The 12835-nt window shown below is 44.8% G+C and overlaps 1 protein-coding gene across 3 annotated transcripts; it reads left to right on the top strand.

Annotated features, from left to right (window-relative positions):
- The first annotated feature begins 6397 nt into the window (after nt 1-6397).
- LOC118381235 (zinc finger and BTB domain-containing protein 14-like) lies at nt 6398-10313 on the top strand. Of its 3 annotated transcripts, none has more exons than XM_052463033.1 (2): nt 6398-6416; nt 8919-10313. In XM_052463033.1, exon 2 carries the CDS (start codon nt 8947-8949, stop codon nt 10096-10098), a length of 1152 nt encoding a protein of 383 aa, XP_052318993.1. In that variant the 5' UTR covers nt 6398-6416; nt 8919-8946; the 3' UTR covers nt 10099-10313. The 3 variants fall into 3 exon arrangements, with proteins under 3 accessions (XP_052318993.1, XP_052318992.1, XP_052318990.1); XM_052463032.1 differs by lacking the exon at nt 6398-6416 and adding an exon at nt 8053-8202; XM_052463030.1 differs by lacking the exon at nt 6398-6416 and adding an exon at nt 8093-8488.
- Nucleotides 10314-12835: the final 2522 nt, after the last annotated feature.

The following is a 12835-nucleotide window of genomic DNA, read 5'->3' as shown; positions in this document are numbered from 1 at the left end:
GCTTCATAAACAGCAGGTGTGTAGACTAACAGTGAAATGCTTCATAAACAACAGGTGTGGAGACTAACAGTGAAATGCTTCATAAACAGCAGGTGTGGAGACGAACAGTGAAATGCTTCATAAACAGCAGGTGTGTAGACTAACAGTGAAATGCTTCATAAACAACAGGTGTAGACTAACAGTGAAATGCTTCCTAAACAACAGGTGTAGTCTAACAGTGAAATGCTTCATAAACAGCAGGTGTGTAGACTAACAGTGAAATGCTTCATAAACAACAGGTGTGGAGACTAACAGTGAAATGCTTCATAAACAACAGGTGTAGACTAACAGTGAAATGCTTCATAAACAGCAGGTGTGGAGACTAACAGTGAAATGCTTCATAAACAGCAGGTGTAGACTAACAGTGAAATGCTTCATAAACAACAGGTGTTGAGACTAACAGTGAAATTCTTACCTTCCCAACAATGGATATATACTAAATGTGAGGGGAAAGTCCAGGGCTCTGAGTACTTCCTGAATCCACTGTACATGAGGTACCCATCAAATCGACCAAAGAGTTCAAAATGTCCAGTGTTTCTGTGTTCATATTTCAGAAAGACATCTGGGTTCTTTAGACATTCATAATGATTTTTAAAAAATCCATGTTGCAAATTATTACTAACCCAATCAAAGTGGGGAACAATGAGGGCCTTCTACACCTTCAGAGAAGGGCTAACCAATCACAGTGAGGGCCTTCTACACCTTCAGAGAAGGGCTAACCAATCACAGTGGAGAACAGTGAGGGCCTTCTACACCTTCAGAGAAGGGCTAACCAATCACAGTGAGGGCCTTCTACACCTTCAGAGAAGGGCTAACCAATCACAGTGGAGAACAGTGAGGGCCTTCTACACCTTCAGAGAAGGGCTAACCAATCACAGTGGAGAACAGTGAGGGCCTTCTACACCTTCAGAGAAGGGCTAACCAATCACAGTGGAGAACAATGAGGGCCTTCTACACCTTCAGAGAAGGGCTAACCAATCACAGTGGGGAACAATGAGGGCCTTCTACACCTTCAGAGAAGGGCTAACCAATCACAGTGGGGAACAATGAGGGCCTTCTACACCTTCAGAGAAGGGCTAACCAATCACAGTGGAGAACAGTGAGGGCCTTCTACACCTTCAGAGAAGGGCTAACCAATCACAGTGGGGAACAATGAGGGCCTTCTACACCTTCAGAGAAGGGCTAACCAATCACAGTGGAGAACAATGAGGGCCTTCTACACCTTCAGAGAAGGGCTAACCAATCACAGTGGAGAACAATGAGGGCCTTCTACACCTTCAGAGAAGGGCTAACCAATCACAGTGAGGGCCTTCTACACCTTCAGAGAAGGGCTAACCAATCACAGTGGAGAACAGTGAGGGCCTTCTACACCTTCAGAGAAGGGCTAACCAATCACAGTGAGGGCCTTCTACACCTTCAGAGAAGGGCTAACCAATCACAGTGGGGAACAATGAGGGCCTTCTACACCTTCAGAGAAGGGCTAACCAATCACAGTGGGGAACAGTGAGGGCCTTCTACACCTTCAGAGAAGGGCTAACCAATCACAGTGGGGAACAATGAGGGCCTTCTACACCTTCAGAGAAGGGCTAACCAATCACAGTGGAGAACAATGAGGGCCTTCTACACCTTCAGAGAAGGGCTAACCAATCACAGTGGGGAACAATGAGGGCCTTCTACACCTTCAGAGAAGGGCTAACCAATCACATTTTGACTTATAATGGGTGGGACAGTTGACTAGAAACCTCCGCACAATTGCTAGCTGTCGTTTCCCAAGGTCTAGCTAGCAGTCGTTTCCCAAGGTCTGGCTAGCAGTCGTTTCCCAAGGTCTAGCTAGCAGTCGTTTCCCAAGGTCTAGCTAGCAGTCGTATCCCAAGGTCTAGCTAGCAATGTTTTTGTTGTGGGCTAATTTTCAGTGGCTGCCGCAGGTGTTATCGAAGAGGATGTTGTTGCTCATTTGTTAGCTTCTCCCCTTTTCAAGAATAACTTTCAACAAGAAGTTATGTTTCTCAAATTATCAGTGGAATTGTGTTTTTACTGCGCTTCCTGTTGTTAGCCATCTCTTTTGAAAAATATATCTTGAGAGTTGAGTTACTGCCTGCACATTATATAGCGCTGAAACTAGGCTGCGTGCACGTGAAGATGCACTACATGACCAAAAGTATGTGGACACCTGCTTGTTGAATATCTCATTCCAAAATCATGGGCATTAATATGGAGTTGGTCCCTCCCCTGTAACAGCCTCCACTAGTCCTGGAAGGCTTTCCACTAGATGTTGGAACATTGCTGAGGGGGACTTGCTTCCATTCAGCCACAAGAGCATTTGTGAGGTCAGGCACTTATGTTGGGCGATTAGGCCTGGCTCGCAGTCGGCGTTCCAATTCATCCTAAAGGTGTTCAATGGGGTTGAGGTCAGGGCTCTGCAGGCCAGTCAAGTTCTTCCACGCCGATCTCCGACAAACCATTTCTGTATGGGCCTCGCTTTGTCCACGGAGGCATTGTCATGCTGAAACAGGAAAGGGCCTTCCCCAAACTGTTGCCACAAAGTTGGGTGCACAGAATCATCTAGTTCATTAGAACGTGCGTCGAAGATGTCGTTCCCATAGCAACGATAAAAACATTCCCTAACCAGAAACCGTGGATTGATGGCAGCATTCGAGTGAAACTGAAAGCGCTTCTACCACTGCTTTTAATCAGGGCAAGGTGTCTGGCAACATGACTGAATACAAACAGTGCAGCTATTCGCTCCGCAAGGCTATTAAACAAGCTAAGCGTTACAGAGACAAAGTGGAATCTCAATTCAACGGCTCAGACACAAGAGGCATGTGGCAGGGTCTACAGTCAATCACGGACTACAAGATGAAATCCAGCCCAGTCACGGACCAGGATGTCTTGCTCCCAGGCAGACTAAATAACTTTTTGCCCGCTTTGAGGACAATACAGTGCCACTGACACGGCCTGCAACGGAAACATGCGGTCTCTCCTTCACTGCAGCCGAGGTGAGTAAGACATTTAAACGTGTTAACCCTCGCAAGGCTGCAGGCCCAGACGGCATCCCCAGCCGCGCCCTCAGAGCATGCGCAGACCAGCTGGCCGGTGTGTTTACGGACATATTCAATCAATCCCTATACCAGTCTGCTGTTCCCACATGCTTCAAGAGGGCCACCATTGTTCCTGTTCCCAAGTAAGCTAAGGTAACTGAGCTAAACGACTACCGCCCCGTAGCACTCACTTCCGTCATCATGAAGTGCTTTGAGAGACTAGTCAAGGACCATATCACCTCCACCCTACCTGACACCCTAGACCCACTCCAATTTGCTTACCGCCCAAATAGGTCCACAGACGATGCAATCTCAACCACACTGCACACTGCCCTAACCCACCTGGACAAGAGGAATACCTATGTGAGAATGCTGTTCATCGACTACAGCTCGGCATTCAACACCATAGTACCCTCCAAGCTCGTCATCAAGCTCGAGACCCTCGGTCTGGCCCAGTGCAACTGGGTACTGGACTTCCTGACGGGCCGCCCCAGGTGGTGAGGGTAGGCAACAACATCTCCTCCCCGCTGATCCTCAACACGTCGGGCCCCACAAGGGTGCGTTCTGAGCCCTCTCCTGTACTCCCTGTTCACCCACGACTCGTGGCCACGCACGCTCCAACTCAATCATCAAGTTTGCGGACGACACAACAGTGGTAGGCTTGATTACCAACAACGACGAGACGGCCTACAGGGAGGAGGTGAGGGCCCTCGGAGTGTGGTGTCAGGAAAATAACCTCACACTCAACGTCAACAAAACTAAGGAGATGATTGTGGACTTCAGGAAACAGCAGAGGGAACACCCCCTATCCACATCGATGGAACAGTAGTGGAGAGGGTAGCTGTTTTAAGTTCCTCATACACATCACAGACAAACTGAATTGGTCCACTCACACTGACAGCGTCGTGAAGAAGGCGCAGCAGCGCCTATTCAACCTCAGGAGGCTGAAGAAATGCTTGTCACCAAAAGCACTCACAAACTTCTACAGATGCACAATCGAGAGCATCCTGGCGGGCTGTATCACCGCCTGGTACGGCACCTGCTCCGCCCTCAACCGTAAGGCTCTCCAGAGGGTAGTGAGGACTGCACATTATCACCGGGGGCAAACTACCTGCCCTCCAGGACACCTACACCACCCGTTGTTACAGGAAGGCCATAAAGATCATCAAGGACATCAACCACCTTGAACCACTGCCTGTTCACCCCGCTATCATCCAGAAGGCGAGGTCAGTACAGGTGCATCAAAGCTGGGACCGAGAGACTGAAAAACAGCTTCTATCTCAAGGCCATCAGACTGTTAAACAGCCACCACTAACAGTGAGTGGCTGCTGCCAACACACTGTCATTGACACTGACCCAACTCCAGCCATTTTAATAATGGGAATTGATGGGAATTATGTAAATATATCACTAGCCACTTTAAACAATGCTACCTTATATAATGTTACTTACCCTACATTATTCATCTCATATGCATATGTATATACTGTACTCTACATCATCGACTGCATCCTTATGTAACACATGTATCACTAGCCACTTTAACTATGCCACTTTGTTTACTTTGTCTACACACTCATCTCATATGTATATACTGTACTCGATACCATCTACTGTATGCTGCTCTGTACCATCACTCATTCATATATCCTTATGTACATATTCCTTATCCCCTTACACTGTGTATAAGACATAGTTTTGGAATTGTTATTAGATTACTTGTTGGTTATCACTGCATTGTCGGAACTAGAAGCACAAGCATTTCGCTAACTGCATTTAACATCTGCTAACCATGTGTATGTGACAAATAAAATTTGATTTGATTTGATTTGATCTACAATGTCATTGTATGCTGTAGAGTTAAGGTTTTCCTTCACTGGTACAAAGTGACCTAGTCTGAACCATGAAAAACAGCCCCAGACCATTATTCCTCCTCCACCAAACTTTACAGTTGGCACTATGCATTCAGCAGGTACTATTCTATTATATATATATATATTTAGCATCCGCTAAACTCAGAATCGTCCATCAAACTTCCAGATGGTGAAGCGTGATTCATCACTCCAGAGAACGTGTTTCCACTGCTCCAGAGTCCATTGGCGGCAAGCTTTACACCACTCCAGCCGACGCTTGACATTGTGCATGGTGATCTTAGGCTTGTGTGCAGCTGCTCTGCCATGGAAACCCATTTCATGAAGCTCCCTGACGAACAGTTCTTGTGCTGATGTTGCTTCCAGAGGCTTTCTGGTTCTCGGTAGTTGTGAGTGTTGCAACTGAGGACAGATGATTTTTACACACTACTCGTGTACTTGTGTGGCCTACCACTTCGTGGCTGAGCCGTTGTTGCTCCTAGATGTTTCCACTTCACAATAAACAGCACTTACAGTTGACCGGGGCAGCTCTAGCAGGGCAGAAAATTTGACACACTGACTTGTTGGAAAAGTAGCATCCTATGATGGTGTTACTGAGCTCTTCAGTACGGGCCATTCTACTGCCAATGTTTGTCTAAGGAGATTGCATGTCTCTGTGCTCGATTTTATACACCTGTCAGCAACGGGTGTGGCTGAAATTGCCGAATCCACAAATTTGAAGGGATGTCCACATCATTTTGTGTATATATAGTCTATTTCATGTGCTTTGCGATTGTGTAGGCTACTTTGTGCATGATTTCTCGTTGTGCTAAATCATTGATAAGTCCTATACCTCCACTACACTACTTTGATATAAGCATCAGTGGGGGAAGTGAGTATATGTACTGAAACAGCTATACACCTCCACTACACTACTGACCCTTTTGTGTTTTTACAAAAAAACCTCTCCTACATCAGTGCGTTAGTATTATTGTCCTTTCAGCATCAAGAACCTGTCACACACTTAAGGCCTATAATCGATATAAAGACTTCAGGTATTCACATTTCCAGAAAGAAGTGTATATATTTGGTCTGGTCGAAGAAGCGCGGTTTCATGGCTTACTGAATAGAAGCGGATAATTATGAGTTTATTTTTTTTTTGTCTGCTGGTCTTGGAAATAATTGATTCCTCACTGTCCCAAGACCGAGTATCCTACAAATGTATCTGACACCGAGACAAGACCGAGACACTCAAAATGTGGTCTGAAGACTGGACTAGAGGACCTAGACCCGTATCCACACACTACAACACGGGACTGTATGTTCGTCAACAGAAACAGAACGGAGGGTAAGATGCGGTTTATTTACACAGCAACACAGTCTAGTCAGGATAACGACTCGTCTGCCTCTGTTCGACTCCCTGGGATCAGGGTCCAGAGTAAGTCTCCGCTGCAGACTCGTTGAAGTAGAATTTATCATCCAAATCGAGGTAAGTGATCGCTGTTCTAATTTCCAGGAGCTGTTTACGATCATAGGAAATGACTGCGGAGAAATTATCTACGTATAAAGTTAAGATCAGTGTAAAAAACAAAACACATAATAGCAGAATTAGTCATGTTTTTTTTTTTTTACGAATTCATTGTTCTGTGGCGCTATTTTCTTCTATGGTATAGAAGGGCGTTGGCAGCGATTAAATGGGTGTTCTGCCACCTACTGCGCAGGTGGATAATAAACATGAAGTAATGCAGGGCAAAACAAATCCTATATATATATAAATATATATATATACAGTACAAGTTAAAAGTTTGGACACACCTTCTCATTCAAGGGGTTTTCTTTATTCTTACAATTTTCTACATTGTAGAATAATAGTGAAGACATTCAAACTATGAAATAACACATATGGAATCATGTAGTAACCAAAAAAGTGTTTATATACAAGTCAAAATATTTAATAGTTGAGTTTCTTCAATGTAGCCACCCTTTGCCTTGATGACTGCTGTGCACACTCGTGGCAAACTTTTGTCTAGTACTGTATATATCCATAAACTACCAATAACTACATTTAAATTTAATTAAAATCAGCTTTTCTAACACCATTCTACTCAGGTCCGGTTCAGAAGGATCCTGTGACGGCGGGACAGTTTCTGGCGACAGAAGTCAGTGCAGTGCTTCTGCCATGAAGTCTCTTGGAGGCCCCAAAAAAACTTCTCGGGCTGCAGATATGATGTCCGACCTCCTGGACACTTGTGGCTATAAATGCGACAAAAATCCACCATCTTTACAATAAGTGGGTCACTGCTAGACGGGATACACTTTATGTCAAATTAACGTCAAAAGTTTTTTTTTCAAATAATTTTAAAAATCCAAATGCAGATTGCTTGATTGACGTATAACGTTTGCAACTGGTTGTGATGCATCTTCTTCTTCAACACTGCGGCCTCTTGACCCTTCAACTCCCTGAACCGCGTCCACATAGTAGAATTGCTTTACAGCCCTGATCCTTGACCCTTCAACTTATCTATGAACATTTGAACATCTTGGCCATGTTCTGTTATAATCTCCACCCGGCACAGCCAGAAGAGGACTGGCCACCCCACATAGCCTGGTTCCTCTCTAGGTTTCTTCCTAGGTTCCTGCTTTTCTAGGGAGTTTTTCCTAGCCACCGTGCTTCTACACCTGCATTGCTTGCTGTTTGGGGTTTTAGGCTGGGTTTCTGTACAGCACTTTGAGATATCAGCTGATGTAAGAAGGGCTTTATGAATAAGTGTTATTTGGTCATTGGCCTTTCTGAGAGTGGGTTATTGGGTGACTTACATAATTATCTAAATTAGGTCATATTAGGGTACAATCCATTGCTATAGTATAGTAGACTAGAGGCTGCCTGTCCTGCTGTAATTAATCTCCAGTCCTATAGATGGCAGCAACACTAGAGTCACCCACTCTGAGCGCCGACGAGAGGAGGAAGAGGAAGAAAGACAAGGCAAGGCTCCTGTCGTTGGGTTTTTTCTAGACGGGATACAGTTTATGTCAAAAATGGCGTAACAGGTTAGGAGAATATACCCAGCAGTTTAGGATAATTAACGTACCGGTTTAGGAGAATTAGGTTAATGTTATGAAAAAGGGTTACGGGTAGCTAAAATTGATTTTTTAAATTATTTTGTTTTACTTTTGACGTTAATTTGACATAAAGTGTATCCCATCTAGCAGCGACCCGCGCGTCGTCGACTGCAGCCTTGCGTGACAACACCAGAAAAGGGGGATTCGTGTTTCGCGTAATGCTGTTTATTCTGTCTCTCGACAATTTGTTAATCTCGAAGGGGGGGGGAATCGTATATTTTCACGTTTAATCGACACGTCGAACAATGTAAAATGTTCTAGTTTGTGTTGTAAAGTGGATAAAAGTTAAGGAAAACCTTGAAATGGAGGCTTGCTGAGCAAAATGGCTGGGCGCACTGAAATGTGAAACATTTGTAAGGTTAAACAGTATCGGCAGAAATAACTGGCACGCAAGGGCGCAGAAATACCTTCTTTTTCCACCTCTGGATGTGAAACATCACTGTAAGCCATTTGTTAGTGGCATAATTTCTGTTTTATTAATTAGATGTTTTTTTTTTTTTTTTTTTTTCCGATACCTGCATTTTATCGATATAACTTCGTCGTGTATTTTTCCATCGGATTTGACCGCATTCTGTTATTGTCTCGACGCTGTGGATTAAAACACCAGAGAACAACAGCCCACCGAGTCGGGAGTCGTTTTTGATGTGACTATATTGTTGTTTTTCGACAGACACTGATGAGATTGTCTGCGGATGTGCGAACTAATCGATCTTAATTAGAAAACGCTCTGCTATTGTTGACTTTCAGACACAGCAGCTGGGGGGTTTTAACTCTGGGAAAAAGACACCTGCCCCAGTTATTGTAAAAAAAAAAAAACAACCAGACACCTTTTTAATTGACCCTTTCAACACTTGACTTTTTTTTTCAACAGATAAATATCCCTAAATAAACCTGCAATCATGGGTGAATTCCTGAAATACATCGACTACGATCACAAGACCAGTTTCCTGAAGATGTTGAACCAGCAGAGGATGGAAGGGGACCACTGTGACGTTGTGGTTGTGGTGGAAAACGTTGAGTTCAGAGCTCACCGCTGTGTCCTGGCCGCCTGCAGCATCTACTTCAAGAAGCTGTTTAAAAAACAGAACGATGTGGACAACTCCATCGTGGAGCTCGACTTCATCCGTTCAGACATCTTCGAGGAGGTCCTCAATTACATGTACACCGCCAGGCTCGCCGTCCGCAAAAAGGACATCAACCTCATGATGTCATCCGGACAGGTCCTGGGGATCACGTTCCTCGACAACCTGTGTTCACAGAAACGTGAGCCCAACATGAAGCCGAGTCGTGAGAACCAGGCGCCAGGGGACGGTATGAGAGCCCAGGATGCCATTTTGAAAGAGTTGGCCATGGAGGAGGTGAGGAAGAACAGCTTCTACGATGGAGGGATGGAGGCCATGGGCTCCGGGGGGCCTCACGGGGTCCCTCCTCACTTCGGCGGGAACATGTCTAAAGACCCCCACAGCGCCCACGGCTGGACCTCCTCTTCCTCCTCCTCCAGCGATATGAAGCTTGACTACCTGCTGTACGGCCACCGCTCTGACGGCATCCACCCGGGAATGAAACCAGGCGGAGAAGGCCCCAAGAAAGACAAGTCCCACCTGGCCCACCGTCCGTTCGCTTGCGAGGTGTGCCCCAAAACCTTTACCACCCAGGCCCACCTCAAAGAGCACCTGAAGATCCACACGGGCTTTAAACCGCACCGCTGCCTGGTCTGTGGCAAGGCGTTCATACGAGGGCCCGACTTAAAGCGGCACGAGAGGGTCCACAGCAACGAGAGACCCTTCGGATGCCAGATGTGTGAAAAGGCCTTCAAGCACAAGTCCCACCTGCGAGACCACGAGCGGCAGCACCGAGGGGAGAGGCCCTTCAACTGCGGCTCCTGTGAAAAGGCGTTCATCAAAGCGTCCGACCTGAAGCGCCACTGGAACACGATGCACAGCCAGCGCAGAACGCTGTCCCCCGCCGCCGCCGCCCCGGGCAGCATCCAGGGAGACACCGACACGCAGAGCCAGAGGGACTGGAAGCTAGAGGCTGGACCACACTCGTAAGGACAGACTGTTACACACACACACACCAAGCATACATAGTGACAGACACACACACCAAGCATACATAGTGACAGACACACACACCAAGCATACATAGTGACAGACACACACACACACACACCAAGCATACATAGTGACAGACACACACACACACACCAAGCATACATAGTGACAGACACACACACACACCAAGCATACATAGTGACAGACACACACACACACACAAGCATACATAGTGACAGACACACACACACACCAAGCATACATAGTGACAGACACACACACACACACCAAGCATACATAGTGACAGACACACACACACACCAAGCATACATAGTGACAGACACACACCAAGCATACATAGTGACAGACACACACCAAGCATACATAGTGACAGACACACACCAAGCATACATAGTGACAGACACACACACACACACACCAAGCATACATAGTGACACACACACACCAAGCATACACACACACAAGCATACATAGTGACACACACACACACACACACCAGCATACATAGTGACAGACAGACAGACACACACAACACACATAGTGACAGACAGACAAGCATACATAGTGACAGACACACACACACACACACCAAGCATACATAGTGACACACACACACACACACACACCAAGCATACATAGTGACACACACACACACACACACCAAGCATACATAGTGACAGACACACACACACACACACCAAGCATACATAGTGACACACACACCAAGCATACATAGTGACAGACAGACATGAATACACAGCCTGTGATATGTATTGATGTGTGATATCCCGATGAGAAGACGAAAGGATCGTAACTTGTCTGTTACTGGCATATGACCCAATGGACTCTAATCTGATCCTGTTGAATCGTTGAGCTATATGTATGTTTTTCATTTATTCCCCCCCCCCCATAAAAAAAATTATGTAAAAAATAATAATAATAATCATGTAAAACTTTACTTGTCTATGTACTTCTACGACCAGTATATTTTTCACAGGGAAAAACATTGTTACTATTTAGACAGATAGGGGAACGGGGAGGGAGGGGGCTGGGTTCTTCTCTATAATAATAATTATTATAACTTTATTACATTTTATCTGTAACATTTTTAAGTGTTTTTATTTTTTGTTTAACCTTCCTGGATTTTAAGAGAGAGAAGAAGAAGAAGAAGAAGAGAGAGAAAAAAAAATGATTCTCTGCATAAAATGTATTGTTCCGTATATTCTCCTACATGTTGATTCCTTTTGTTTTAAATGGATGTTTAGTTGTGCTGATTGATTGATATTTACACTGTACAAGGTAACCACAGTCACCATTCTTCATTTTGATACAGGTTAAACCAACGTCTTGGGCCTTTTGTTGTTGTTGTTGTTGTTGATGATGATAGACAGCAAGGCTCCCAAGTCAATTCTGGAAGTTAAAAGTTAAAAATCCAACCTTTTGATTTGACAAGCAATGTGAATCGTTGTCTGTTCACACCTTAGCAGCATGAATCCCGTCTAGATTTTACTGTTATACAGTATCACTAGCCCATCATCAAGATACCATCGGAGAGAGAGAGAGAGAGAGACACCACGTCTGTATATACTGTAGTGTGACTAGTTGCACAATTTAAAACATTTAGAACACAACACCGTTTTATGCACATTTAGCGTTGTTCTCTTACACACTGAAAATAAAACCATATTTGATGAGTTGATTTTTCTGATTGTCAACATCTGATTTCTTTTGTTTATGAATTCAGTACATGTACTTAATATACATGTCTATAGCAGTCCAGGGACAGGTGCTCTGGTCAAATGTGTCCCAAATGGCACTATTTTCGCTAATGTAAGTGCACTACTTTAGACCGGGGGTCCATAGAGCTCTAGACAAAAGTAGTGCACGATACAGGGAATAGGGTGCCATTTGGGAAGCGACCAGGCTACGGTGTTTATTTATCCTAAACTCAGAACAGTGCGTTCAGCGTGTGAGGGAAGAGGGTTTCGTGACATCCAGAGGCCTATTTTCAATTCTCTTCTCACGGAAGCAACGCAGTCATGCTAGCTAGTCACGCCCCCTCAACGATATAAACTCTCTGGATTGGATGATATTTCCTCACCAATCCAATGCTTTTAAATCCTTGTGGGGGAGTGAATGAGTGTATATTTAGGGGAAGTGGGGGGGGGGGGTTAATGCCCTGGTAAAACCCCTGACAACATGGAAAGAGGTATCATTATCCTATGAACATTTTGCACCTACAAATCAAATATATATATATTTTTAAATCAAACGTACTACTATTAATTTCACTGAACCACAGTTCAGAGTAGTTCAGAAACGGACATTTCAGTCCGTTTAGATGTTAGAAAATGGTAAAATAGATATCAGTTCAGCCAATCAGTGATGTGGGTCATTCATTTCTTCAGTAGTCTTCAGATCAGTGATCTGCTAATCTCAAGGAAGAACACGCTTCAGCTCCTAACCCCCCAAATCAACCCTTGACGCTCCTTTATGTGAAGTAGAAATACGGGATATCCGTAAACAACCGAGCGCAGATTCCACCTATCAGATGACAAGATAGAGGTACCCACCTTGTTGTTTATACTCGTTCAATTGAATCCGATCCAAGTGTCTTGGAGTTATGAGTTGATAACGTCAAGACAGGAAGGCAGGATGCATGTCGGAACAAGTTCGCTACTTTTCCTTCAACACTAGATGGTGTTCTGCACGC

The sequence above is a fragment of the Oncorhynchus keta genome, chromosome 15 (genome assembly GCF_023373465.1).
Source record: "Oncorhynchus keta strain PuntledgeMale-10-30-2019 chromosome 15, Oket_V2, whole genome shotgun sequence".
Classification (NCBI taxonomy): Eukaryota; Metazoa; Chordata; class Actinopteri; order Salmoniformes; family Salmonidae; genus Oncorhynchus; species Oncorhynchus keta.
The sequence above is the reverse complement of the archived record's forward strand: the minus strand, read 5'-3'. Positions and strand labels throughout refer to the sequence as shown.

What these genes read in the sequence shown, in the direction of transcription:
- LOC118381235 (XM_052463033.1), top strand. Translation starts at nt 8,947, where the DNA reads ATGGGTGAATTCCTGAAATACATCGACTACGATCACAAGACCAGTTTC.